The sequence below is a fragment of the Pongo abelii genome, chromosome 7 (genome assembly GCF_028885655.2).
Source record: "Pongo abelii isolate AG06213 chromosome 7, NHGRI_mPonAbe1-v2.0_pri, whole genome shotgun sequence".
NCBI lineage: Eukaryota > Metazoa > Chordata > Mammalia > Primates > Hominidae > Pongo > Pongo abelii.
In genome coordinates, this window is record NC_071992.2 from 20444475 (window position 1) to 20470308 (window position 25834).

Here is a 25834-nt window from a genome sequence, read left to right on the forward strand (position 1 = left end):
CCAATTCTAAAAAGTACACACAAGGAATTCCAACTTTTCTTCATGGCTGATTCTAATGTTGGCAAATAAACAAAATGAAGCATTACAACAACAACAAAAAAAGAAAAACTTAAATGAAAGGCAACAGATTACATTAAAAAGTATAAGGTGGTACAACTAAATCAGTCTAAACTAATAGAAAAACTCTTGGGTGAAAAGAAAACTATTTGTCCTTATGAGATTACCATCTCCCACAGAGAAACAACTGAGATTACATTTTAATTAATATGTATTATTACCTAAAATGAAATGAGAACCAATGCTGAGTTAAGTAAAACATGCAAAGGGAATCAAATAATGAAAGTAAAAGAGCCCTAGAAGGCTTCTTTTCTTGGAAAAAGAGTTTTCTTAAGAGTTCACAAAACAAAGAGACTTTGGAAGTACTTACCAATTTCATATTTAGGCCATTGGGTTGAATGAAGAATCAAGGTGCCCACATAAAAAACAGGTAATAGTAATCCCATTGCCTCTATCATCCCCCAAGAATACACACAGAGATGTACATGCACACACTCACACCTTCATGGACAGTGTTAAACATAACGGCAAAGAAGTGGGAGGAAATCTTTGGAAAGTTTTCTCTACTTCCTAATTTCAGCAAATCAGCCAACAAAGAGGCAGCACTGATTTCCTGAAAAGACCAGTCATGATTTAAATTTGCAACAAGGAAATGAAAAGCCAAACTACAAACTGTTGGTATTTAAAACCACACTTTCTAAAGCTCAGGGCTATCATAACACATGACTGGAAGGACAGAAAGATGTCAATGTGCTACCACCTCACCTAATTAGCCAGAACAATTTAATATGTGAGGGCAGACGGGAAATAGTTTAACTTATTAGCAAATACAGCAAATGTTTTAAACTGTTATTGTTATAAAATGAGTTGTAGGGCAATATGAAATTGCAGGAAAGATTATTCCACGATGCAAAGTTGTAAAATGCTTATCCAGAGTTAAAAAGAACAAATGTGCTAAATGACAAGCAAGGCCAATGCTGCTGTAACTAAAACACGGAGGGTGCACAAGTGCAGAGGGAATCCAGAAGTTCATTACTTAAAACTGTTTTTTTTTTTTGCTGACTTTATTAAAATGAGGCAATACATGATTTTTTTTTTTTTAAACTAGGATAAGGGAGTGATAATGGTTTGGATCTGTGTCCCCGCTCAAATCTCATGCTGGATTGTAATCCCAAATGTTGAAGGTGGGGCCTGGTGGGAGGTGGCTCGATCATAAGGGCATTACCCCCTTTGGTACCGTTCTCATGATAGTGAGTGAGTGGGTTAAGTCATCATGAGATCTGGTTGTTTAAAGGTATGGGGCACATGGCCCCTCTCTCTCTTCCTCTTGCTCCAGCCATGTGAAGTGCCAGCTCCCCCTTCACTTTATGCTGTGATTTAAAGTTTCCTGAGGCCTCCCCAGAAGCTGAGCAGATGCCAGCACCATGCTTCCTGTATAGCCTGCAGAACCATCAGCCAATTAAACCTCTTTTTATATATATTACCCAGTCTCAGGTATCCTTTATGGCAGTGCCAGAATGAACGAATTCAGAAAAATTGGTCCCAAGAAGTGGGGCATTGCTATAAAAATACCTGAAAATGTAGAAGCAACTTTGGGAACTGGGTAATGGGCAGAGGCTGGAAGATTGTGGATGGCTCAGAAGATGACAGGAAGATGAGGGAAAGTTTGAGACTTCCTAGAGGCTTCCTAAATTGTTCTGACCAAAATGCTGATAATGATATGGACAATAAAGTCCAGGCTGTGGAGGTATCAGATGGCAATGAGGAACTTACTGGGAACTAAAGCAAAGGTTATGTTTGTTATGCATAAGCAAAGAACTTGGAGGCACTGTGCCCCTGCCCTAGGGATCTGTGGAACTTTGAACTTGAGAGTGATGATTTAGGGTGTCTGGCAGAAGAAATTTCTAAGCAGCAAAGCATTAAAGAAGTAACCTGGCTGCTTCTAACAACCTATGCTCATATGTGCGAGCAAATAAATGACATGAAACCGGAACTTATATCTAAAAGTTTGGAGAATTTGCAGCCTGGCCATGTGAAAATTTGCAGCAGGCTGAAGAAATTTGCTTTACTAAAAGGCAGGCAAGTGCTGATAGCAAGAAAACGGGGAAAATGCCTCAAAGGCATTTCAGAGACCTTCGCAGCAGCCCCTCCTATCACAGGCCTGGAGGCTTAGGAGAGAAGAATGGCTTCATGGGCCAGTCCCAGGCAAGTTTCACTGCCCTATACTACTTCCTGTATCCCAGCCACTCTAGCTACAGCTGTGGCTAAAAGGGCCAAGGTACAGCTCAAGCTGCCACTCCAGAGAGTGTAAGCCATAAGCCTTGGTGGCTTCCACATGGTGTTAAGCCTATGGGTATGCAGAGTACAAGAGTTAAGGCTTTGCAGCCTTTGCCTAGATGTCAGAGAATGTACAGAAAAGCCTGATATCCAGGTAGACATCTGCTGCAGGGGTGGAACCCTCCTGGAGAACCTCTACTAGGGGAGTGCAGAAGAGAAACGTGGGGTTGGTGCCCCAACAAAGAGTCCCCACTGGGTCACTGCTTAGTGGAGCTGTGGGAAGAGGGCTACCATCCTCCAAACCCCAGAATGGTAGAACCCCCAGCAGTTTGCACCCTGCATCTGGAAAAGCCATAGGCACTCAACGCCAGCCCATGAGAGCAACCGCAGGGACTGAACTCTGGAAAAGCCATAGGGGCAGAGCTCCTCACATCAGTGTGCCCTGAATATAAGAAATGGAGTCAAAGCAGGTTATTATTGGAGCTTTAAGATTTAATGACTGTCCTGCCGGGGTTTTGGACTTGCACAGTGCCTGTAGCCCCTTTCTTTTGGCTGCTTTCTTCCTTTTGGGACAGGAGTATTTAGCCAATGCCTGTACCCCCATTGTATCTTGGGAGTAACTAATTTGTTTTTAATTTTACAGGCTCATAGGCACAAGGGACTAGGCTTGTCTCAGATAAGGCTGAGTTAAGGCTGAAATGAGTTAAGACTTTGAGGGACTGTTGGGAAGGCATGACTGTATTTTGCAATGTGAGAAGGACATGAGATTTTGGAGGGGCCAGGGATGGAATGATATGGTTTGGATCTGTGCTCCCACACAAATCTAATGTTGAATTGTAATTCCCACTGTTGGAGGTGGGATCTGGTGGTAGATGATTGGATCATGGGGGAAGATTTCCCCCTTTGGTGCTGTTCTCATGATAGTGAGTAAGTTATTGTGAGATCTGGTTGTTTAAAAGTGTGGCACTCCCACCCCACCCTGCTCTGGCCATGTGAAGTGCTGACTCCCTCTTTGCCTCCCATCATGACTGAAAGTTTCCTGAGGCTTCCCCAGAAGCTGAGCAGATGCTAGCATCATACTTCCTGTACAGCCTGCAGACTGTGAGCCAATTAAACCTCTTTTCTTTATAAATTACCCAGTCTTAGGTATTGCTTTATAGCAGTGCAAGAACAGACTAAAACAGGGAGATTTCTTACAATCTGTAAACACTGTTGTAGAAAGCAGCAATAAACATGAAGGTCAAAGGATGGAAGAGAAGAACAGTAATTTTCCTAATAGACAATACTGAACTTATTTTATTTTCCTATTTGTGTTAATTGTTGTATTTTCTGAAGATCCTCATGCAGATACATTTTAAACAATTCCAACATAAGATATAAACTCCCATATCCACCTCAACTCACCTCATCCTACACCATCCCAATCACAAAGAGTAATTACTCATTTTGTTTATCACTTAGACTGGAAATTTTTTAAAGCCAAGAAAAATGCCTCAATGCCTTGTATAGTTTTGTTCTCCCCAAATTATCAGCAGGCTGCATGACGCAAGTAGTTCAACAAACAGATGCTTCACTAATAATAAACAATTGAGCAAAGGAACTTGGAAAGGCAAACGGTCATGGTCCTGTATGATGTAGCTGAGACCTTCCACAAGTCAATTTGACTCACTGCACTCTTCATTACAATTTTTGTATTTTTATCTTTGTACAGTCCTCCCTCTCCCCTCAATCTCATGTTGTGTTCTCATTAGGCAAGGATCTGTGTCTTATTCATATTTGTATCTAGGGCACAGCACTGGGCCAGGCACGGGAGAAGCTGGATGGAGATTGCAGAAGAGATGAATAAATAAATGATCCTTGCTACTAACTTAAGGAAAAACTCTAGTAATTCTATGAGCATTTAATGAAACTAGCAAATTGATACAAAATTCTCTTAATGTGCACTGTATCAAAGGCTAGCACAGAAACATTCAGACTCAATCTCTGCTCTTCAAAGACTTTATAAGACAGGGTGGCTACAGAGATGCCAGGCAGCATGGTGGTGCCATAGGAGGCTGTAACAGCTGGGAAAAATCCTGGCCTTCCCATTACACTGGACTTTGGACCTATTGATGAACACTTCTTGACTTAATTTTCCTCATATATAAAGTAAGAACATTGGACTAGATAAGTATCTTTCAAAAAATTTTTAAAGAACATATACCTTAAAAATATTAAATAGAACCCTATACATATATTCAAAAGAGATAAAAGTAGAGCTGTTTTGATCAGTCGAACTAGGCATAATACTTAAGGAAGCAGAACTGGGTCCCCCACAATTTTCACTCACACTCTCAGGTAAGGCCCCAAGGCATCTCCCTGTAACCCAAGGTTACACTGAACCCAGTCAGAAAACCAATGATATGAAAACCTATAAGGTTTATAACAGTTATAACATTCTCCGGTTCTAACATTCAATAATCCTATCGTGATTTCCTCTAAGGGCCTAACATCCACATCAAGATGCCTCCTGTGGAAGTCTTCCATGCATTATCCTACAAATTTTGCACCATCACCACCTCTCCTGTAACTGTTTTCTAAACTACACACTTGTAGGCTTATCTTTTAAGAAATGTGGTTCCTTCATTACCATTAACATCCTTTCTATAGCCTTTTATGGAGCCTTCATTACATATAAACACTATGATCAGCAACAGAGGAGATAAAGGGACAAATCCAGACATGTATCATTTCCTTAAAGAGCTTACAATCTAATGGCACATTACTACAAATAACCATAATGGGGTAGAGAAACTGCTGGTGTCATTAGATAAAGTAAAATGGAAGCTTAAGGCTGAGATCATACTTCTGGTTAGCAAGATCAGAAAAAACTTCAAGAAAACAGATGGAATAGGAGCTGGACTGTGAAGGATGACAGGCTTTGAACATAAAAAGATTATGGGACACAAGTTCCCAGCAGAGGTGACTTCACGAACACCGAATGGAGAACAAAATCAATTATTGGCAGAATGTGAAGGGCCTAATTAAAGTTTTACAGCACATAGGAACTTCACAGAGGTTAAAGTACAGGGAAGATTGGAGACGGAAGCCCTTGTTGAAAAACAAAAGAGTGGCAGGAGTGAAGAGGAAAGATGCTGTTTGGAGCCATTTCTGCAGGGGTTGGAAGTGGTGGCGTGGGAGGGTGTCAAAGATGATGTAAAGGCTAAAATCCAGGTAAGCCGGAAACGCTGGTGTCATTAATAGAAATGGAGCACACACGACAAGTTTGGAGACAGACGATGAGTGCTAAGTGCCAGCAGAAACATCCTGCAGGAAAATGTAAACACTGAATTGAAACTTGGGAAAGAGGTCAGAGCTGTATATATATATATGTAGGAAGAATTTTTACAGAAATGGCAGAAGAAGTTTTAAGAGTGAATTGCAACTGCTGAGGAGGAGACTACATTGGAAGAAGATAATTCTAAGTGTCCGTCTAACACTAACGGATAATACGAGGAAAATGGGTCAGAGAAACTCTAGTTAGAGAGGTATGGGAGAAATGGGAGAGCACAGTGTTATAAATAATTATATCCGTGTACATATACATTTATCAAGGAAAGAGCTTAGGTTTTTTTATTTTTTTGAGACCAAGTCTCACTCTGTCACCCAGGCTGGGGTTTTAGTGGCATGATCTCAGCTCACTGCAACCTCTGCTTCTTGGGTTCAAGCAATTCTCCTGCCTCAGCCTCCCGAGTAGCTGGGATTACAAGTGCACGCCACCACGCCCAGCTAATTTTTGTAGTTTTATTAGAGATGAGGTTTCACCATGTTGGCCAGGCTGGTCTCGAACTCCTGACCTCAAGTGATCCACGCTCCTCAGCCTCCCAAAGTGTTAGGATTACAGGCATGAGCCACCGTGCCCGGCTGCTTAGTTCCTTTTTTAAAGGATCACATACACTGTGATACATGTCAGTGTTCTCAGAAGTGTGTTCTAAATAAAAAGCACCAGTTTTAGTAGATGTTAAAACATGCTTTAAGATAAAAATAAGACTCAGTGATTTAATAAATTGGGGTATTGGCCATTTATTTCCTACAGAAATTCAAGATGTACATCAGGTTTTTAAATTCAAATTTCTCCTGCAGAAATTCAAGATGTACGTTGATTGAACAGGCTAGTAACAGAGAGATCTGTTTAATTCTGTTTGAGCTAGCATTTATTCCAAGACTTAGTTGACTCATAATCCCTTTGTTTTATATCTGCTTGACAGAGCAGTACTTCTTCCACAGGAGGAAACATTGAAATATGGTAAAACTCAGAAATTTACAGTATATTAGAACTAGAAAAAATACTTGTGATCATTTCATCCAATTCCTTCATTTTATAGGTGAAGATAGAAAGTTAATTATATGATAACCACTATCGTATCTTCTAATTCTTGATAAAGTATAAAAATGTAGTCTATGTATATGCATATGAACAAGGGAGACAAAAAAAAGAAATTGTGGCTTTGAAAGCTACAGCATCAGGCGTCAATTGAAGGGCAACTTGCTTTATGTTCAGTGTTTTCGAACATTTCACAGTGTCATCCTGAAGTTTACATGAGACTCAATAATTGCTCAGTCTTGCAAAAGAGGAAACTGAGGACTACAGGTTAACTTGGTCAGTGAACCAGCTACTACATGAAAAAGCTGTAATTCACACCAAAATTTATCTGACTCTGAAATCCAGGCTTCTGAACAAGATGCTCTGCTAACTTCACAAGAAGAAGCCAGTTACTGGGTAAACTCCCGCCCCTCCACCTTGGATAACACGCAAGATACAGCTTTCTTGCATCAAACTCCGACTACCTATAAATGAATAAATAAAATCTGCTGTAACAGATTAAAAAAAAAACCTAGATTTACAAAACAGGTCCTCAAGAGTATATGTATTTGTTTTTTAAAATAACTTCATAAAAGAATCTTCAATGTATTCCCTTGCCCAGAGTGAACACGATGATGCCATTTTTATATATTTTCTCTAGACTGCATATTCTACATGTGTCAGGATGTCCTTTTTGCATTTCAGCAAGATTCTGACTATATCCTTCACAAAATTTTTTTATGAAACCCACTTTTGTTCATGAGAAATAAGCCTAAAGAAGAATGATCACCTTTGATAGTAGACCATGAATTCTTAATAATCAGTTTTCCTTGAAATGGCACGCTGCCTTTAAATGAGTCTCATCATGTATATACATACAGACACATAAGCCATATATATATATGCAAATATTAAAGTCTTAACTTTTGACTCCCTAACTTGCAATAGGACCATATGACTCTACAGTGAGGAGAAGCAATTCAAGTGGTGCTGATACTTCAAAAATAGATTCCTGCACATTATATGTAATACATAGTCAACTACTAACCTATGTTCCTCCAATGTGCAGATGATAGAACAAATTTTATCTCCCAAGTTATGATTCTGTAAACCCGAGTTCATTGTAGAATGCTGTGTTAGGTCACGTGGTAAAACAATACTTACGAATACTTAGTAAAAATAAAAAATAAAATCCACGAAGTTCTAATTACAAAAAACACATTTTGACCTAATTTCCTGATAATGTGATTAAAAATTTCATATTCTTCCACAATAATTTTATAAAAATTAAAATTTTGAACTGCTATATTGATTAGTGAAATTTTAACAAGAGTGGTCTTATTCTACGTAGACCTAGGTGTAGCTCATCTTTAATAGTATTTCTCAAAGTATCTACCCTGAAACACTATATTTTACTGTCAAAGAGAGTCAGGAAACATTACACATTCTATTCCTCTCTTGGGGACTGATAACACACATTGGCATTGGATAAGCTCCTAGAAGTTCTGCAGTTTAAATAAAATAGCTTTATTCAATCCATTATCTCCTAAGCTTATTCTATTCAAGAGAACCTTTTTTTGGTTGCTGTTGTTGTTTTGTGCTTAGTATCTATCAGTGTCCTAGTATGATTAGCATCATAGGAAATAAACCTGGAAAGCCATGATCTATGATGATACGAAGGAGATAATTAAAATAAATGGATGATACCAAAACCATTTGTATTAAATTTTGGAATACATGCTATTCATCAGCAGATTTTTCTTTTAGAATGTTACTTTTTAAAAGATAAATTTAAGGCTGGGTGCGGTGGCTCACTCCTGTAATCCCAGCACTTTGGGAGGCCGAGGCAGGTGGATCACGAGGTCAGGAGATCGAGACCATTCTGGCTAACACTGTGAAACCCCGTCTCTACTAAAAATACAAAAAAAATCAGCCGGGTGTGGTGGTGGGCGCCTGTAGTCCCAGCTACTTGGCAGGCTGAGGCAGGAGAATGGCGTGAACCCGGAAGGCAGAGCTTGCAGTGAGCCAAGATCACGCCACTGCACTCCAGCCTGGGCGACAAAGCCAGACTCCGCCTCAAAAAAGAAAAAAAAAATTAAAAGATAATTAATTACCTACAGGTAGAGCAACCATTTTAAAAGCAGAATAGGAACACACTGAGTACCAAAAAACCACAGGATACTCTGGGTTTACTTGTATAAAACCAAGGTAGGTTTTACTTGTATCTGGGTTTATTTGTATAAAGCCAAAGTAGGTAAGACACTTGGTGTAAAATGAGAATTGGCAATGCATATTTAATCCTTCTCTAAGATCACTTCCAAGGCATAAAGACAGTAGGAAAAAAGTGAGTAGTTCATTATTAAAAGGCTGAGGTCCAGCACACTTACACTGCCCATTCAAGCTTCTCATTCTTGATTGAGTTGTACAGAGCCTGTAAAGAGAGAAAATGAGATCAAATTATTCTTTCCATTCTGTTCCACATTTTGAATTCAGCAAATGACCAAGTAATTCCTTCATAACAGGATAGGCGCGAAGCCCCCCTTGTCAGTCACCTTGGTTTTAGAAAGGTGAAGAATACATGGGGAGGCAAATGAGCATGGGGTGAACAACGTTTCATGAAACCAAGAGACTTTCACAAAGTTAAAACTGTCTTTTATCAATAAGGCACAGTACTGTACTACATTTCACTATAGTAAAATATTAGGATGTGATTAAAATTACACTGTGCATGCTATTTCTCATATTAAAAATATGGTCTTGTAGTTTCACTCAGTTGGACAGCGGAGGACTCATACTTTTTTCTTCTTTTTTTCAGACGGAGTCTCACTCCGTTGCCCAGGCTGGAGTGCAGTGGCACAATCTTGGCTCACTGCAACCCCCGCCTCCTGTGTTCAAGGGATTCTCTTGCCTCAGCCTCCCGAGTAGCTGGGATTACAGGCGTGAGCCACCACACCTGGCTAATTTTTGTATTTTTAGTAGAGACGGTGTTTCACCATGTTGGCCAGACTGGTCTTGAACTCCTGATCTCAGGTGATCCGCCCGCCTCAGCCTCCTGAAGTGCTGGGATTACAAGCGTGAGCCACTGCACCTGGCCGCTTTTTTTTTTTTTTCATTAATGAAAGAAACAGAATTGTTTCCATGGCAAATTAAAGAGTAAGATACATGGTAGGGGGACTGAAGCCAGACATGGAAAAGCATCTTAGAATAGTTTTAGAGTTTCTATACCACTGACTTAAGCAGTTTTTATTATAAATGTAACACCCCAATTCTGCCTTACAGTTAAGTATTACATTGGGGGGAGTGTGTGGTTGTGGCAGATTGGATAGAAAGCTTCTTTAGACCCTTGGTAACAATAATGGTATACTTAAGTCAGCACAAGACTGCCACCCTCATTCTCCCAGCTCTAGCATTACAAAGGTCCTTGTAGTCAGCTTGTTCGACTATACCAACTACCGAGAAACATTTTTTTAAGAGACAGGGTCTTGGTGTGTTGCCCAGGCTCCAGTGCAGTGGCTATTCGCACTCACGATAATAGTGCACAACAGCCTAGAACTCCAGGGCTCAAGTGATCCTCCTGCCTCAGCTTCCCGAACAGCTGGGACTACAGGCACATGCCACAGTGTCTGGCTTTACCTTTAAATTTTAAGTAAGATGTTATAAGGAACACACAAATGCATTTCTAAGGTACAAAACCACAAGAGCAAATTATATTTAAACAAATAACTGTATGCATAACAATATTATGATGATGTTGGAACATTTTTCCTCAAAGAATGACTTGGATCAATTAGAACTTGAAGGCTTAGCCAAGACTTCATTTACTCTGAGATAGAAAAAAGGGGGATCATATGTCATCTAACGTCTTGTCTTTCAAACAAGAAAAGGCAGGTTCAGAACGTTGTCCAAGCAGCACAGCAGAGCAGAACTGCCTTGTATTTCTATCCTTTCGCCCTTAAATTGTCTCATTCAAGTGTTTACATGTGTGTAAGCAAACACTGCACACCAATAGTGAATTCACTTTTCAGCAAAATACTTCCAAATTCAGTACAAATTTATTGAAGTTGTAGATTTTATATTATTTATGACGCAATACATGTATTCTTAGCCAGTATCTTGACAAACTTCATGAAAGTTCTCAATTGTGGCTTTAATAGTCAATTCAACTATTGAAATATTACAGTAGCTCCTAATAAAAACCAGGTCACATTTTATATTTTTCAGGACATGATATGTATTCTCAAACACAAAAGGGATAGAACATACAATTAAAATACAGAGTATACTGAGGCACAAAGACTATGCTATAAATTGGATATTTGTTTTGAAGAATTCAGGTTTACTGAAGAGATCCAATCTATGATATAGTTAATGTATCAAGAGGCTGAACACCTATGGAAGTGCAGAGACAGTTGAAATCTAGCTCAACTCTCAGGAGGGCTTTTGTTGGATAAACGCCTTTTAAATGAATTAGATTACTTGCATGAGCCATTTTGAACCCACAAGTAACAGTGGGCTGAGAAACTACAAATGAAAAGAGACAGATCATTAAAAGTTCTTTAGATGCTGCTATCATACTCAATATTACCCAGAGTAATCCATAATGTGGCAAAGAATTTTTAAAAAAATTTGTTCATAAAGGTAGACAGTTTAAATGACAGCTAAACATCTAAAATTTTTCTAATACATTCATTTCTGTTGTAGCACAAATTTTTTCAAATACTTTTGCCCTCAAGAATATTTTGTTTAAAGAGAAGTAGAATTCTAAATTTAAAAATTCTTGCTATTCAATCAGCCAGATATCTCATGAAGATAATCTATTATAAAGCATCTTGCCGAATTCCACAGACTTGCAGTATTGCAGGTCAAGTCCTCTCACTGTGTAAATAACATAGAATAGATTTTTTATTGTAGCATGTCCAATCCAAACAGTGGGTGTCATCCCTATTCTTTTCAACTGCAAAATTGCAAAGAATTTTCCTTGTTCTTTGTAGTGCTTTATCACAATTCATTATTTTTCTTAATAAAAGGAAGACGCTTTACTAATGCATCCAAAACTTAAATACACTCTCAACACAACTTCCCATCTTTTTATCTACTCAGCCCAGTTAAGAAATGAATTCCCTTGATTCTTCTTTATCTCTAGCCTGACAGTCATTACTTCCTTTCCTGTGTAGCCTAGACGTCATAGTCTCTCACCTCCACCAGTCTAGTTAGTATCTTCAATTTCTTTGTTCTGCTGTTGTACATGAAAATATTAATAGTTACTATATATATATATATATTTTTTGAGACAGGGTCTTGCTTGGTCACCCAGGCTGGAGTACAGTGGTGCAGTCATAGCTCATTGCAGCCCTAAAATCCTGGGCTCAAGGGATCCTTCTGCCTTAGCCTTCTGAGTAGCTGTGGTTACACCTATATAACTCTTGATCAATCCTACTCTGATTTCTCCATATGAAAATCCTACAGATTAGTTAAGATTCATTTTACTTTCAAATGTCAAATACCTAAACACTACCTTAAGGGTAAGGAGGCCTAATAATTAATGTAGTCAGATCATAAAAAAGTATGCATGTAGTAGCCTCAGGGATCCAGGAATATCTCTCTCATCTCAATTCTCCTCTTTCTACCCCAACCATCTCCAGTCCTTGTTTCTCCACTACACAAGAAACGCATCCAAAACAAGCAACACCTTTTCACAGCTTGTCTCTCTCAACAGTAACAACAACAAACTAGTTCTTTCTCCCAGCTCCAGTATGAAAGGTCCCAGGAGAGGTTTAGTTCACCTATCCTTCCCATGGACAGATCTGTGTGGCTAGGAGATAAAGTTCTATGACTCAGTCCATCTCTGAAGCCAAGGGGACTAGGGGGTTGCAGGGAGGTGGGTATTAATGAAGGGTAGCACTGACCTAGCCACTAATAATCCTCCTGAACTTCACAGCCTCCCCAATTTGTATGTGACTAATTCAGCACTACTAGAGAAAATTAAACAATAGAACAAATTAATGCCATTGAATATTCATCAACTCAAACTTCAGCAGGGTCTTCATTCATGAGCCTCTTGCCATCTCCTCTAAAATGCATCTGCACTAGCACCTATTTCTCCTTTCTGACGGTAAGGGAAGAACCAACAAAATGGGATTTCAGAACTGAACTCAGAGATCATGAAACAAAGGTTTCCTTATACGGATGAGGAAATGAAATCCCATGTTAATTAACTTCTCTCCACATTCCATAACTGTTTTTCACAAACACTGACTCAAGTAAATAACACTTCATGTTTACATCAACTAAGTGCATTGTCTCCTCCTAAGACCAAAACTTATAGCATCGTATATGCCTGGCCAAAGTCAGAGCCCATTTGAAAAGATAATAAGACTTGTGCCTCTCTTAGAATGTATTCAAATAATCTGGTAATGTTCTATTCTTAAAAGATGAGCTTTAGAGAGCCACCCGTTGCTAGGACACATGCTTGAAGTGCCTTTGTCGGTGAGGATGATGGGCTGGCTGCATTGATCCTATACTCTTAGTCCATTTAGGACCAAAGGCATTTGTCATGAGAATGGCTAAAACTGGAGGCATAGTCTATGGCTCAGAAAAACAACTTATCTCCAGCTATGTGAGGGGTTATCTGGCCTAGCCCCAAGAGGGCAGGGTTTGGGGAGAAACATTGCTATGGACTGGTAGTGAGAGCTAAGTGGAGAAAGTTACCACATGGACCTTAATGGGACAGGGCAGCCCATATGAATACATACAGTGAAGCGATAACTCACTGGGGAAGGCTGAAGAATGGCACCCCCTATGTCCAGGTCCCAATCTCTAGAACTTGTGAATGTTACCTTATATGGCAAAAACTTTAAAGATGTGATTAAGTTAAAGAACTTGAGATGGGGAACGTACGTGGGTGGGCTCTAAATGCAATCACAAGTGTCTTTATAGAAGAAAGCAGACGGAGATTTAAGAAAGAAAAGAAGGCAACATGAAGAGGAATATGGAAATTAGAGTAATACACACATAAGTCAAAGAATGCTGGCGACCACCAGAGGTTAGAAGAGGCGAGGAGGAGACTTTTCCCCTGGACCCTCCAGAGGGTAAAAAAGCCCTGTTGACCTCTTGATTTCAGACTTCTGGCCTCTGCAATTGTGAGAATGCATTTCTGTTTTTTAAGACACCAAGTTTGTGGTAATTTGTTTCAGCAGCCCGAGGAAACTAATACTCCAGGGTACAAGAGAACAGCAGATACCTAGCAAAGAATGATGATATACCCACAGGTGGATTTCAGGAAATGGTTCCAGGGTCAGTCCCTAGGTCAAACAGTCTTTCACCACAGTGGTCTTATCTAAAGATGTGACGGTGCACGTGAGAATCAACCGAGGAATTTTTAAAAACACTGATTATTGTGCCCTGTCCTAGATCTACCACATCAGTTCCTCAGATGAGGAAACTGCATGAATATTTCTAAATGCTCCACATGTAACTCTGATTGGAAGCCTTGGTTAAAAAATCACTGCTTTGCAAGCTTACCAATCTTTTATCTAACTGCAATTTCTGTAACTTAACCCCGGAGCCAGATAACAATCATATACCTCTCTCGACACTAGCCAGGACAGAATGACTCTTTGAATTTGAAGATCATCATTTTTAAGAATGAGAAAGCAAAGAAAATTGCTTAAATTACAGAGGTAAACATATTCTGGTCTAAATTTACTTTTAAGTCTTTGTTCCTCACTTTTGGTTGCTTCTCAGAGACGATAAAATGCAATTTTATTCAAGGCTTTAGCGCTGTCATTGCCAGCCCACACAGGGCTCTCTGAAGCTTTTCTACATTACCATGCATTGTGTAACCGTGAGTCTCTCTCTTTCTCGCTCCAACATATTTTGCACAGTTGATGGAATTCGTGTATTTTATTTCAATCAACTCTAAACTCCAATTAATTTTTTTCTCTGTGGTCCCTGAATCATTATGAAATGTATGGAGGATATCACAGCTTCCACTTTCAGTGAAACTGACAGTGACCGCAGTGGAATTTGTACTCAGAAAGAATTATGACACCATCCATACCATAATTCCCTCTTTCAAATGCTATGCTGGCTCTCATGCAGATACTTAGATCAAGCAGACTGTTAAGTATAGAACTAAATATGCACCACTCTGGCAGTGTTATCAGAGAAAGAACATGTTTGAAAAAGACATTGGTTAAAAATTAACCATAAAACCAGTTATTAGATGAATATCAAAATGGTTAGAAAAACTCAAAATACTTTGCAATGGTCTTCAACTTTTATTATCTTATCTATGCCTTAAAATAATTCTGAAAAACCGCACTATCTCTCACTATAGGAAGCTTCTCCAAAACTAGTATTTGGAATTGACTCTTTTTTTGCCCCCTCCCCACCAGTGGAGGTCCTTACACCTTGCGATGTACCAAATAAGGTTATAAGTGAGGATTATGACTTTTTTTTCCTTAAGTGGCAAAGGGCAATTGTTAAGCAGAGATGCAAAAGGAGGAATAGGCTGAAGGCTTGACCACAAGAGAATTCACAGGTAGATCCATTTTAGGGAGAAGCACATGCAGAAGATGAGTTTCTGGAAATGGATTCCCTTTAAGCTATTTGTGTTCTCCCATACCCACTGGACAGTTTTCATATGCCCAACTTTAAAGAGCACCACCATTAGAGAATGTATATCCATAAGCAACCTAGTCAACATTCATCTTTTCAGCTCTTATTTAGGGTGACAGAACACGCTTGAATTTGTTTTTTTGTTGTTTTTTTTTTTTTCACTTCTATGGTAAGATGTAGTTTTGGAATCGAGTCAACATGTAAACAGAGCTGAAATTTGTATCTTGGACAATTAATCTTGTGTTGTGATGCACTTCCAAACCCAGTCACAGTCGCAAAACCACCTAATCATGAATAGATGTCCCAGCATAAATTCATATTAATGAACACTGGAAAATTAATTTTAAAGCCCTTATCTTATTGAAAGAGAATCTGAAGTATAATTAATATGTATAATTCATCATGTAATCATTTTTAAGCACGTTCCAGAGGCTAGGGAGGCATTATGCTAGGTACAGATGAACCTGTTCTGTCTTCAGAGGCCTCTTATATAAGGAATACAAAATGTGCTGCTAACCCTGACTGAACTTTACCTAGTGAAGAATTAGTCAGCTAATGGAGTCAACTAATTTTTTTCCTACTTACAATGTGCGAGACACTTTCACACACAGTATCTAATATGTGACATGTTATACATATTTTCTTGAGAGAAAAATTTGATAAAAGAGAGAACAGATCCAACCTTATGAGCAAAGAATTTGAAATGGGTGGGTGGGGCACCTGTCACTGACTTGTACATTCAAGACAAATCAATTTACCTGGCCCTCATTTTCTTTATATGCAATAGGAGAGGGCTGCATAAAGTTAGTGTTCTTTGCCTCCTTCCAGATCTACTGTTTTACAATTCTACTTGAGAAAGACCTTAGCTATCACCCAGCCAAACTCCCAAAATAGTCCTTTCTTTAGTCTCTGCTCCCTTTTCCTGTGTTCCGCACTAAATATTTTTTGCCATGGTTTTTGATCCATAACATCACTACCTGCTCTCAAATCCCAGGCACAGCTTTTACAGATTAATAAATGCATATTTTAAAATTGCAAATGAACGAACAAGAATAGGAGAGGGAGTGGGAGCTACAGCAAGAAAGCCAGAGAAATGTTATGAGGTGGGGGAAGGGGAGCAATGGGACTCTGACTGCCTCTTGTCAAATGCACCTTTCTGAGCTACAATTGTTTGAACCACCATTCCTTCATTATTACTGAAGAAAAATAAGGTAGTCAAAGACAATACTAACTAAACACACTTGCCAAAGAATATAGCCAGCATCTCTGGAGACGCACAAAATCAAACCCGAAAGTGAAGGCCGGGTGCAGTGGCTCACAAATGTAATCCCAGCACTTTGGGAGGCACGGAGGGCAGATCACTTGAGCCCAGGAGTTCAAAACCAGCCTAGCCAACGTGGCAAAACCCAGCCTTTACTAAAAGCACAAAAATTAGCCAGGTGTGGTGACACGTGCCTGTAGTCCAGCTACTTGGAGGCTGAAGCAGGAGGATAGCTTGAACCGGGTAGGTAGAGGTTTCAGTGAGCCAAGATCATGCCACTGCACTCCAGCCTGGGCAACAGAATGAGACTTTGTCTCAAAAAAACAAAAAGCAAAAAAACAAACTGAATACAAATGTAATTGCTAATTATCTTTTCTACTAACATAATACTTCAAACTTTTACTAATGTGTGTATGCATTCATTCATTTATTTTTGGGGTGGACTTGATCAGTAGGATGTATTCAAACACAGCACATTCCTCCTAAACTACTTTTGCTTCACCTTGAGATTACCTTCTATTAAACTGGCTATTGTGTCTTAGAGAAAGTGTCTTAACTATGCTAGTGTGAATAACACTATTCCAAATGTAAACAAAACATTAAGATTGCTGCTAAGTTCTTTGTAGAGCAAAGGTTTTAAGTACAGGGATACCTCACTGTATTGTGCTTTGCTTCACTGAGCTTCACGTATACTATAATGCTTTACAACTTGAAGGTTTGTGGCTACCCTGTTTTGAGCAAGTCTGTCGGTGCCATTTTTTCCAGCAGCACAGTTTCACTTCGTATCTCTGTGTCACATTTTGACAACTCTCACAATTCAAACATTTGATTATTATATTTGCTATGGTGATCAGTGATCTTTGATGTTACTACTGTAATTGTTTTGGGGAGCCATGAACCATGTCCATGTAAGATGGTAAACTTAATAAATGTTATGTGTTCTGAGCACTGCACTGACCAGCTGTTCCCTGAGACACAACAATACTGAAATTAGGCCAATTAGTAATCCTGCAATGGCCTCTAACTGTTCAAGTAAAAGGAAGAGTTGTATGTCTCTCACTTTAAATCAAAAGCTAGAAATGATTAAGCTTAGTGAGGCTAAGGCTAGGCTGAAGGTGAGGTTTCTTGCACCAGTTAACCAAGTTGTAAATGAAAAGAAAAAGTTCTTGAATAAAATTGAAAGTGTTACTCCAGGGAACACACAAAATATAAGAGAGTGAAACAGCTTTATTGCTGATATGGAGAAAGTTTGAATGGTCTGGATAGAAGATCAAACCAGCCACAACATTCCCTTAAGGCCAAAGCCTAATTCAGAGCAAGGCCTTAACTGTCTTCCACACTGCAAAAGCTCAGACAAGTGAGAAAGCTGCAGAAGAAAAGTTTGAAGGTAACAGATGTCGGTTCATGAGGTTTAAGGAAAGAAGGAGACTCCGTAACATAAAAGTGAAAGGTAAAGCTGCAACCGGTGACGGAGAAGCTGCAGCAAGTTATACAGAAGATCCAGCTAAGATCACTGATGAAGGTGGCTATACTAAACGATAGTTTTTCAATATATACAAAACAGCCTTTTATTGGAAGATAATGCCATCTAGAACTTTGATAGCTAGGGAGAAGTCAATGCCTGGCTTCAAAGCTTCAAAAGTCAGGCTGACTCTCTCGTTAGGGGAAATGGGGCAATGAAGCTGATGACTTTAAGCTGAAGCCAATGCTCATGTATAATTCTGAAAATCCTGAGGCCCTTACTCTGCCTTTGCTCTTTAAATGTAACAACAAAGCCAGGATGGCAGCATATCTGTTGACAGGATGGTTTGCTAAATATTTTAAGTCCATTGTCGAGACCTATTGCTCAGAAAAAAGGATTCCTTTCAAAATGTTACTGGTCATTAACAGAGCACCTTGTCACCCAAGAACTCTGATGGAGATGTACAAGGAGATGACTGTTGTTCTCATGCCTGCTAACACAACATCCATTCCGTAGACCATGGATCAACAAGTAATTTCTACTTCCAAGTCTTATTTAAATACATTTCACAAGGCTGTAACTGCCATAAATAGTGATTCCTCTGATGGATACAGGCAAAGTAAACTGAAAACCTTCTAGAAAGGATTCACCATTTTGTATGTCTTCAAGAACATCTGTGATTCATGGGAGGTCAAAATATCAACATCAACAGGAGTTTGGAAGAAGTTGATTCCAACCCTTACGGAATGACTTTGCAGGGTTTGAGACTTCGGCAGAGGAAGTCACTGCAGATGTGGTGGAAACAGTAACACAGCTAGAATTAGAAGTGGAGCCTAAAGATATGACTGCATTGCTCCAATCTCATGGTAAAACTTGAACAGCTGAGGATTTGTACGGATGAGCAAAGAAAGTAGTTTCTTGAGATGGAAACTATCCCGGGTGAAGATGCTATGAACACTGTTAAAGTGACAAAAAAGGATTTAGAATATTAAATAAACATAGTTCATAAAGCAGTAGCAGAGTTTGAGAGGACTGACTGCATTTTTGAATGAAGTTCTACTGTGGGTAAAATGCTAACAAACAGCATCAAATGCTACAATGAAATCTTTCATGAAAGAGTCTACAGCTGGGTGTGGGTGGTGTGCATGCCAATGGTCTCAGCTATTTGAGAGGCTAAGGTGAGAAGACTGTTTGAGCCTGGGAGATCAAGGCTGCAGTGAGCTGTGATCATGCCACTGCACTTCAGCCTGGGTGAGAGAGCGAGACCCAGTCTTAAAAACACAAACAAACAAACAAAACTAATGATGCAGCAAGTTTAATTATTGTCTTTTCAGAAACTGCCACAGTCACATCAACCTTCAGCAGCCACTAACCTGATTAGTCAGCAGCCATCAACATCAAGGTGAGACCCTCCATAAGCAAAACAATGACAACTTGCTGAAGGCTCCAATGACACACACAATAAACTACAGTATAGTGTAAACATACCTTTTTTTTTTTTGAGACAGAGTCTTGTGTGTCACCCAGACTGGAGTGCAGTGGCAGGATCTCCACTTACTGCAACCTCCGCCTCCTGGGTTCAAGTGATTCTCCTGCCTCAGCCTTCTGAGTAGTTGGGATTATAGGTGCACGCCATTGTGTCCTGTTTATTTTTGTATTTTTAGTAGAGACAGGGTTTCGCCATGTTGGCCAGGCTGGTCTTGAACTCCTGACCTCAGGTGTTCCGCCTGCCTTGGCATCCCAAAGTGCTGGGATTAAAGGTGTGAGCCACCACACCCAGCTGTGTAAACATAACTTTTAAATGCACAGGGACACCAAAAATTCCTGTGGCTTGCTTTATCGCGATATTTGTTTTATTGCTGTGGTCTAGAACTGAACCTGTAATATCTCCAAGGTCTGCCTGTTTAAAGAATTTTTCCCCTAGTTACAACTGTAAACATCTAATGAACTGGTTAGAACATTAAGTCCAAATGCTGGTTCATCATCAAAAAACAAAGAGTTACAACTCAAATATCTGGTAACAGATAAGTCAGGAAGGCCAGGGAGAGACTCTGTGGGTTTGGAGAAAGCTCCATGTACAAGGAAAGCTAGCACTCAGCTGTGGCCTGATTTCAACCAACTGGGAATGTAGCTTCACTACTGCTTTTTTTTTTTTTTTTTTTTTTGGGAAGTAACTAGAAGCACACATTATTTAAGGCTGGCAAATTTTCAAGTGTGGCAACAGAGAGAGCAATATAAACTACTGTGGGTCAGACAAGCACATCCACTGTCAAAGAGGACACCAATTTTGAAACAGATTGGAATGCTATTGTGTCCAGAATTGGTGGGTTCTTGGTCTCACTGACTTCAAGAATGAAGTGGCGGACCCTCATGGTCAGTGTTACACTTCCTAAAAGAGGCCTGTCTGGAGTTTGTTCATTCCTCCCAGTGGGTTGGTGGTCTCGCTGGATGTGTTAGGAGTTTCTTCCTTCTGGTGGGTTCGTGGTCTCGCTCGCTGGCTTCAGGAGTGAAGCTGCAGACCTTCGTGGTGAGTGTTACAGCTCATAAAGGCAGTGTGGACCCAAAGAGTGACCAGCAGCAAGTTTTATTGCAAAGACGGAAAAAACAATGGTTCCACAGTGTGGAAGGGGACCCAAGCGGGTTGCCCCTGCTAGTTTGGGCAGCCTGCTTTTATTGTCTTATCTGGCCCCACCCACATCCTGCTGATTGGTCCATTTTACAGAGAGCCGACTGGTCTGTTTTACAGAGAACTGATTGGTCCATTTTGACAGGGTGCTGATTGGTGCGTTTACAATCCCGGAGCTAGACACAAAAGTTCTCCACTTCCCCACTAGATTAGCTAGATACAGAGTGCTGATTGGTGTATTTACAAACCCTGAGCTAGACACAAAGTGCTGATTGGTGTATTTACAAACTTTGAGCTAGACACAGGGTGCTGATTTGTGCATTTACAAACCTTGAGCTAAATACAGAGTGCCCACTGGTGTATTCCCAATCCCTTAGCTATACATGAAGATTCTCCAAGTCCCTACCAGATTAGCTACAGAGTGCCCATTGGTGCATCCACAAACCCTGAGCTAGACACAGGGTGCTGATTGGCCTGTTTACAATCCCTTAGATAGACATAAAGATTCTCCAAGTCCCCAGCTAGATTCAGGAGCCCAGCTGGCTTTACCCAGTGTATCCTGCACCGGGGCTGCAGGCGGAGCTGCCCGCCAGTCCCGCAGTGTGCCTGCACGCCTCAGCCCTTGGGTGGTTGATGGGACTGGGCGCTGCGGAGCAGAGGGCGGCGCTCGTCAGGGAGACTTGGGTGGGGCAGGAGCCCATGGCGGGGTGGAGGAGGCTCAGGCATGGCGCGCTGCAGAGCCTCCGAGCTCTGCCCCGCAGGGAGGCAGCTGAGGCCCGGCGAGAATTCGAGTGCAGCGCCGGCGGGCCGGCACTGCTTGGGGACCCAGTGCACCCCCCACAGCTGCTGGCCCAGTTACTAAGCCCCTCACTGCCCGAGGCCGGCGGCGCCGGCTGGCCGCTCCCAGTGCGGGGCCTGCCGAACCCACACCCACCAGGAACTCGCGCTGGCCCACAAGGGCTGCACGCAGCCCCGGTTCCCGCCCAGGCCTCTCCCTCCACACCTCCCAGCAAGCTGGGGGAGCCGGCTCCGGCCTCGGCCAGCCCAAAAAGGGGCTCCCACAGTGCAGCGGCGGGCTGAAGGGCTCCTCAAGCGCGGCCACAGTGGGCAGCGAGGCCGAGGAGGTGCCGAGAGCCAGCGAGGGCTGCGAGGGCTGCCAGCAAGCTGTCACCTCTCACTATGATTAGAAATTGTAGGGAGGAAACAGTAAGAATCACTGAACAAACATAGCAAAATTTCCAATTTGTGATTTATAGACAAACTTCTGAATATTTGATGTTTCGTCTGGTATTTCTGACGCTGTGATGATGTTCTAGCCATTTCAAATAACTGATCTTCCTCTAATAATATCAATGAGGCCCCACTATGTTATACTGCTAAGAGCGTGACTTTCACTTCATCTCACTAAACTCTCACAGCAACCATATATGAGAGAGATATTATTATTATTTCCACTCTAGAAATGCCACAGCTGATGCTTATAAAGGTTAAGTAGCCTGCCAAGGTCATACAGCAGAGCTGGGGATCTTAGACACGTCTTTCCTAAGCCATAGTCTCTGCTTTTAACTGCCCTGATCACAACACAATATTGTCACCATATAAGTATATTATTATGTGTACTGTTCACATACACACCTGGGTACATATATACATATTTTAAAATCAGTATTATGTGTATTGTTCACATACACACCTGTGTACATATATACATACTTTAAATTAATATAGACAATCAGTAATAAATTTTGCAACTCTGATAAATGTCTTGCCTAGAAATCAGAGTTAATAAAGTTAAAAGCAAACGATGCTATCCATAGTATTACATTTCTTAGCTTTTCGTTTTGTTATATCAGCTTAGGCCTTCTTATTAGTTTATTTAAAAAATAATGTTTTCACAGGGAAAGATATCCATCATCCTAAGTTCACAGCTAACAAAACTTATGATCACAGTGCACATGAATTGATGGTTTATAGTTCAAATTCTCCTTTAACACATCACTGACTATAACTTGTCTGCTCCATCTACCTACATGGCGTACCTTGCTTAATGCATCCTCATTGTATTAGTCTATCGTACAATGACCACAACAAATATTTTATTATAACACGTGCTGATATATCAAGGGAAATTATTTTTTGTAACTACTAGACACTAATTAGAATGTACTTTTTCTGATACAGTAGTCTCCCGATCCTTGGGGGAATATGTTCCAAGACTCCCAGTGGAACATGAAACCATGAATGGGACCAAACCCTATATATTTTATGTTTTTTTTCCCTAGACTTACATGCTTATAAGGTTGAATCTGTAAATTAGGGACAGAAAGAAATTAACAGTAACTAATAATAAAATAGAACAATTATAACATATGCCAGCTTCACTACTCTTGCACTTTGCAGCTATTATTAAGTAAAATAAGGGTGACTTAAAGGCAAACACTGTGATACTGTGACAGCCAATCTGATAACCAAGTTAGCTAGTAAGTGACTGAGGGCAGGGAGCATCCACAGTGGGGAGGCATTGGACAAACGAAGGATTTGCGTCCACATGGGATGGCACAGGACAGTGAGATTTCATCACACTATGCAGGATGGCATGAGATTTAAAACTTATGAAATGTTTGCCTCTAAAATTTTCCTTTTAATGTTTTTGGACGATGTTTGATGGCAGTTAAGTGAAACCATGAGTAACTAACTGAAACTGCAGATAAGGGGCGAACACTGTAATGGTATAGCATATGGTATAAGTATTAATACAGTAAAGTATTTTATAACAACTAGAAGACTAATTCATGTTTCTAACACTTATAATAGTAAAAATAAATCCCTTAAAACCGTTCATTTATTCATTCATATATTCAGTTGAACAGTTATTTATTTAGGCATCGTGAATACAGTGGTGAACAACAGACACAGAACTTAGATTTGAGTGGGGTGGAAGCAGGTAATAAATAAGAAAAATAACAGATGACGATAATTCTGTCACTTTCTGGTAGGCTACCAGACAATTATTATAAGATGATTAAAATAAGGTCACTGGAAAGAGTAGCCGTAGCCTGGATGGTCAGAGAAGGCCTCTTGGCAAGGAAATGTTAAGACGTGAGTGACTGGGAGCAGCCATGCACAGGTGTGGGGAGCAAGGTAAGCAGCTCCTGGGCACCACTGAGCAGGGTGGGTCTGAGAAACCCAGCGAGGCTGGTGCGGCTGGAACAAATGGGCCCAGCTGTGGTGTGAGACAAGGGCAAATGGGGAAGCAGGTCCCGAAGGGCTTTTAAACCAGAAAAGTTAGGGGTTTATTCTGTGCTGGCCGGGTGACCACTAGAGGATTTTAAGCAGGATGGTGACCTGCTGTAATTCATGTTTTTAAAGGGTGGCCCCACTTCTGTGTGGAGAAAGGATTATAAGAGAAAAAGGGAAATAGCAGTGAGGCAGGTGGAATCTGGGTGAGCGGTGAGGTAACTTGACTGGGATGATGGCAGGCAGTGGCAGATTAGGGACAGATCAGCCTGTTTTTCTAAATTACAGGAGAAAGGTGGACCATTTTCACATACCTCAAGCACAAATAAAAAATTGGGTACAACGAACAGTTTCAATAGTAGCACCAGAAATGTATCATTATAATATTTAAAGTCATTTAAGCTAAGAAGGAGGTAAATACATTAAGAGATATAGTTAAAGGAAAGAAGTAAGGTGCAAAACATTGTTATGGTATGTTTCCATTTTGTGGGGGAAAAATGTGTGCGAGTATCTGGGCACGAATAGAACATTTCTGAGGGGATACACACAACCTCACCAAAAATGACTGACTCCGGACACAGCAACTTGGGGAGCAGGGTGGGGGGGATTTTCAATGTATAATCTTCTGGACAATTTGAATGTTGACTACACACTGTACACATTGCTTCTTCGATGAAAAATAGAGATGACATTAGATTTTATGCTCCTTGCAGATGAGATCAAGTCTTCCATCTCCCTTTAGCCTCTATGATGCTTCATAAGTTGTCTTGACCACAGCAAGTGTTTCATTTGCTGAGAAGGCAAGGGCTTCAGTGAGGATGATGCTGTATAACACAATTATGATGGGAAGCAGCAAAGACAGGAAAAAAGAACAATGAACTAGAAAGCTGCAGACTTGGATTCACACCTGCTTCTACGTCCTAGGAAGTAAGTAGGATGACTCCACTTCGCCAATCTAGGAGCTAGAGGTTAGACAGATTGTTGCTTGGTATAGGTTGAAAGTTACCAGATCAAATGCAAGATGCTCAGTTAAATGTGAACTTCAGATAAATAGTAACATTTTTAGCCTAAGCATGCCCTCCAATTTTACATGAGACACACTAAAAATTGTCAAAAATTAAAATTTACCTGGGTGTTCTGTATTTTTATTTGGGAAATCTGGCAACCCTATGCCAGTCACAACTCTCTTTCCAAGAGGTAAGGTAGTTATGATCTGAGTGAATCACTTTCTTCCTTATAAAATGAATTAAAGGTTAACTTCCAAGGTATTCTTCAGCAGATTTAACTATTCTCCTTTGGAAGCACCATGATTCCAAAAGCCATTGTGTTCACCGTCATCTCCTGATTTTGTTTTTTTTTTGTTTGTTTTGTTTTTGAGACGGAGTCTTGCTTTGTTGCCCAGGCTGGAGGGCAGTGGCGCGATCTCCGCTCACTGCAAGCTCCGCCTCCAGGGTTCACGCCATTCTCCTGCCTCAGCCTCCCAAGTAGCTGGGACTATAGGCGCCCGCCACGACGCCCGGATAATTTTTTGTATTTTTAGTAGAGATGGGGTTTCACCGTGTTAGCCTGAATGGTCTCAATCTTCTGACCTTGTGATCCGCCCGCCTCGGCCTCTCCAAGTGCTGGGATTACAGGCGTGAGCCACAGCGCCGGGCCTGATTTTGTTTTTAACTTTTATACCCTGATCCTCTGAAACTGTAATTTATCAATTTATCAAAAACTTGTCTAGTTTAGACAGCTAAACCATATCAACGAAAAACATAACCATAACCAGTATTTTCAATGAAGATTCTGGAAGGTACTTGATGAAACTTGTTAATGTCCATCTTGTTGGTAAGCCTTAATTGTTGGAAAGTAGCAGGCATGTACCACAATAAAAAATCCAATTTGAGAACATAGGAAAACATAAATTTAAAGTGACCTTGTAAATATATGCAATATTTTTTAAATACC

The 25834-nt window shown here is 40.4% G+C and overlaps 1 protein-coding gene across 11 annotated transcripts in view; it reads right to left on the reverse strand.

The window, feature by feature from the left end:
* Positions 1-25834, reverse strand: part of PSD3 (pleckstrin and Sec7 domain containing 3) — a 727754-nt gene that overhangs the window by 114855 nt on the left and 587065 nt on the right. For all 11 annotated transcript variants that reach the window (XM_054561279.2, XM_054561280.2, XM_063726550.1 and 8 more), the window contains one exon: positions 9064-9107. In XM_054561279.2, the coding sequence (XP_054417254.2) occupies positions 9064-9107 (44 nt within the window). The remainder of the gene's footprint in view (positions 1-9063; positions 9108-25834) is intronic.